Raw genomic sequence first — 4,540 nt, forward strand, 5'->3', positions numbered from 1 at the left:
CTTTTTTCTTTTTTTCCCCCCCCCCCCACTCCTCCCAAATGACCCTTTCCCCTCTCTTCCTGTTTGCAGATAACTCCACCTGGATAAATTCCTACATTGCAGCAGGAAGTAGGAAAAACTAAAACAGCATCGCCTGCCTGAAGAGACTGTAGTAGTCTTAATACAACTACACAGAGGGGAGAAAGGTATTCTTCCATCCCTCACAAACACTCTAAAAAAGCATCTGGTATGGTGTAGGGACAGAGCCCTCCAGGAGGAGAGGCACCAAGAGGACGGGGAGGGAGCACCTGTACTTGATTTGTTTTATTTACCAGAAAACACTAAAAGTAAGAACAGGGGTTTCCACTTTCTCATAACAAAGCCAACCCAGACCAGCCAGCTTTCAGTGCTCTCCCCCAGAACAAATTAATATGTCCAAAATCACGGTGAATAACATGCACACTTACCAAAGCTTGTTGTAGGCTTCCAAGCATTCTGGCTTTACGTTGTGAACTGAAAAAAACAAAAGTCAATGACAAATATAGGAAAGGAATAAAGAAAATAAACTGTTAAATATGAAAACATTACTCACACTGTATTTTATACAGACTGCTGGTCTCCCTTTTGGCTAGAAGATTGGAGTGAGCATCCTTCCGGGGATCAACTTTGCGAACAAACAGTGATTTTAACCAGCTGTCTTCACCGGCTCTGTTAGTTGAGGATACCAGTCCCCTACATGTTAATGGAACACGCCATCACTGAATGTTCATTCAAAATGTGAAGATTGTCGAAAACAGTTGAGATACGTTTAAATCAGTCACACTGTATCTTATACAAAGGTATGGTGCTAATTTTTTCTATTCTTTAATCTCTAGCAATGCAACAGGTGCATGTGTATGCAACAAAGCACTGTAGAGACATCCCTGGATGGCCCAGAACTGCTCTGCCTGGCCTACCACTGCCCCTCTTACACCCCTTGCATGCAGAGAAAGCAGGAGCATAGCAAGCCACGGGTGAAGTGCTGCTGTGCTAGAGCCGTTCTTAGTTGATGCAACGAGCCCATGTACTGCTAGTCAGACACACATCTAGTAGTTCTGGAGCTGTTCTAGTTTATACCAGGTCTCAAGACAATACATGGCATAAAACCCTGTCTGTTCCTACACTGATCATAGCCATGCCAAGAAACAGAACTAAGGCTACTCTGTCTTTGCTCACGCAGAATGTATAGGTCTTTCATTTCTTGGAGTCTCCAAACAGCAGAGAATCCCTATGCCTGATGAAGGGTGACTGTGCCTGAAAGCTTGCCAACATTTTTTTCCCCAGCTACTCAGTTGGTCTAAGAAAAGATATCACATCTACTCAAAGAACCTTGCCTGCCTAGGTCTCTCAAGAAACCCATAATCAACAGTAAAAAGGAGGTGCGGAGAAGGCAGTATGCACAAACAGGTTTGTCCACTGTGAATGACAGCAAAAACACCATGCGTGTTCTGGCAGTTTATAAAATACATGTGTGCAAAAGACAAGCTAATGCACCACACAAGAGAAGCTAATTTGGGAATGACTTAAAGAGTGGCAGGGGCCCTGAAGCCTGCACAGATTTTAATTCAGAAAAACAGCAGTTCTAATGTTTGGAATATAGATTCACTGTCTTTGCTCAGTTTACAATTTTTCTTGCTCTGGAACAACTTCACTGACTTTGATGGATGAAAGCTTTAACAGCATGTTTGAGAGCTCACAGAATTGATATACTTAAATTATCTATGTATGACTATATTACAACAACAAACAATAAAAACATAACAGGTAATCATGCTCTGAGTAGACTAGAGGGACTATTTTTTCTTTTCCAATTGGCAGAAGGCCACCTCAACTACCAAATGCGATTCATTAGTTCAGTTCACAACAATAGTAATGATCTTGCCTTAAAAGTAAAAAGCAAACAAAAAAAAAGCATTCATCTTATGCTGATTCTTTGTACCATATTTCTCCTCCTTCTGTCATCATTAGAAGCATTTTGTTCCTCACTCTTCCCTTTCCCTTGAATAATTCTGGCAAGTTTTTGGAATGCTTAAGAGACATCACAACTGGAGGGTTAAACCTCAACTGATTCCTCCAGCCTCAGAGGACAACTCTCCTGCTTCTAATCATTGCCTGGGAGACCTATCAGGGAGTTCGTCTAAATCAGGGGTGGGCAAAATGTGGCCCGCGGGCTGGATGTGACCCACCAGGCCATTCTATCTGGCCTGCGGGACCCCTAAAAAATTTAGAAAATTAATATTTATCTGCCCCAGCCTGTCATGCAGCCTTTGATGGCTTGCCAAAACTCAGTATGCGGCCCTCCGCCCAAAATAACTGCCTGCCCCTGCTCTAAATGAATTACTGTCTTTCAGGTCCTCAAAAGGGAATGAAAATCATTAGGGAAAAAGAGATTGGAAAAACAAATTTCTTTCATAAAATCTTTATGAGCCAGTAGGCTTTCTGCATCTTAGAGCAAGAGTAAAGGAATTTATTTTAACATGCTTTGCAGTTCACTTACACAGACTAAATTTGGGCATTTGCTTCTGAGGAAGCAAAAGACACGTGATGGCAAGGGAAAGAACAACCGGGAGCGAGGTGACCTTCAACATAAAGAAGTGAGTAAAAAAATCTCTCGGTGCTCCACTTACTGGAGACTACATTAACTTTTTTTCACTGTAGGCAAAGAAGCAAACACTTTATTGTGTAGAAAATTATACAGCTTTCCTAAAAGTATTTAAAAGGGTCTCCTGTGCCAGAAATACTACTAGGGTACAGAGGGCTGGAGAACATGCATTTGTTCTGTACCCTTCTCTGTCCCTATAAGCACTGCAAAGGCTCCCAGGGCATCTGTGAGTTGTGATCCCACCCCTGAAGCACTTCCTTTGCTATTCTGGGGGAGTCATTCAACCACCCTGCTTTATTTCCTCCCCCAAAAAACCTCTCTAATAATTAAAGGTTAATGAATATTTATCTTTCATGGAAGGTGTTGAGAGGAATGGGTAATAGCACTTTCATCTTCACTGTTTTACCGATAAGCAATCATGTTTACCTCCTTATTGGTATATGAACTTTACCACTATTCAAAGAATTTGCAGTGTGTTGTGGCCAGAAGTTTATGACAGTTATTTGGTTGCATGGAGGGGGTAGGAGTGGAGGCAGTTCTCAGTTTTACAATGAAATGGTCAAGTGAGTAATGTTTTGCAGCTGCATTGAATCTTTCAACCAAGAACTGGAAAGTGCTTTATAAACAAGGATTAATAAAGCATTACTGTTGTTGTTATTGTTCCCATTGAGCAGAGATTGGCAACACTGACATTTCTGAAAATGGGTGCAGTTAAGGACTGATTTTTTTAATCAACACATCTTCTGACAAATCATGCCTTTTTAAACATGCACGCTCAAAAAAATAAAATACATTTTGTAGTGTAGTTCCATAATTCTGGAAGACAATGTCTTATTCTAGAATAAATGCAGTTACCTTCAGCTAAAACTAAATGCTTACCCTACAAGATAAATAAATTCCACCCCAGGGGGTCTCAGGAGTTTCCCACTTTTTCAAAGTACTTGGGCAGAAAGAGAGATGCAAAAGGCTATTTAACCCACAACTCCTTTTAAAATTTGCTGGGGAAAGGTGAACACAATTATCTGCATTAACAAAATAACAGTTTTAATTCCCTCCAACAGAAATATTATAAGGCACATAATAGGATTATAAACAAAATTTCAGTTTAAAGATCAATCCAATTATAGAGTTACAGAACACAAGCAGAGAAAAAAGGCATATAGAGTATCTGAACATTAACCTTGTGTAACCGAACAATAATACTCTTCTAAAGGAGGAAACATCTGGTGCCAAATTTCTGGAATTAGATCAAAATGTCCCTAATTAGTACAGTGAATTTGCAGGTAACATTCAATCAGTGTGGTTTTTGGAAGGTATCACCTAGGTTGGCATAACTGGGAGAACAGGATCCCTTAGCTCACTGCTATGAAGCCAGAAGGAAGATACCCTGGTTCTTTCTATAACCGTGAATTCTGACACCACCTGGTCCCATCTTCTCGCTAAGGGGCCGTCACAGGGGACATCGTGGTTTCCTACTACTCTGTCCTCTATGGGTACAAAACCTGACGCCTTTACATCCTCTATTTTTCTCTTGAAAAGAAAAATAGAGGACGTAAAGGCATCGGGTTTCGTATCAACAGTCCCAGTCTAGTGTTCCAAGTCCTATCCCAAGTCCCAGCCTAGTATCTTTTTCTCTTCGAGCAACAAATAGAGAACATAAAGGCATCGGGTTTCATATCAATACAGGACAGGACAACCGGACCGTCCTCTGCGATAGCCACCCTACTTCTCACGAGCGCAGGGATGTCCCCTCCTCGTGCCCCAGCAGACCCTCGCTCCCAGACTTCTTTTCCCGATCCGCCCGACCGGATCGTAAGAGATCTTAACGCTGACGTCCGTGATGAGCATCCGCGTCTCCAGCGGCACCAAAGACGTGGCTGCAACAGGGGGACGCACAGAGACACCTCTCCCCCCCGCCCC

The 4,540-nt window shown here is 42.0% G+C and overlaps 1 protein-coding gene across 1 annotated transcript in view; it reads right to left on the bottom strand.

Annotated features, from left to right (window-relative positions):
• The window catches only part of GBAS (glioblastoma amplified sequence), a 33,692-nt gene that overhangs the window by 23,770 nt on the left and 5,382 nt on the right, over positions 1-4,540 (bottom strand). The window contains exons 2-3 of the mRNA XM_019511362.1: positions 572-711; positions 447-492 (exon numbers count right to left, since the gene is read on the bottom strand). Coding sequence (XP_019366907.1) covers positions 447-492; positions 572-711 — 186 coding nt within the window. The remainder of the gene's footprint in view (positions 1-446; positions 493-571; positions 712-4,540) is intronic.

The sequence above is a fragment of the Gavialis gangeticus genome, unplaced genomic scaffold (assembly GCF_001723915.1).
Source record: "Gavialis gangeticus isolate Ggan-Ray unplaced genomic scaffold, GavGan_comp1, whole genome shotgun sequence".
Taxonomy (NCBI): Eukaryota; Metazoa; Chordata; order Crocodylia; family Gavialidae; genus Gavialis; species Gavialis gangeticus.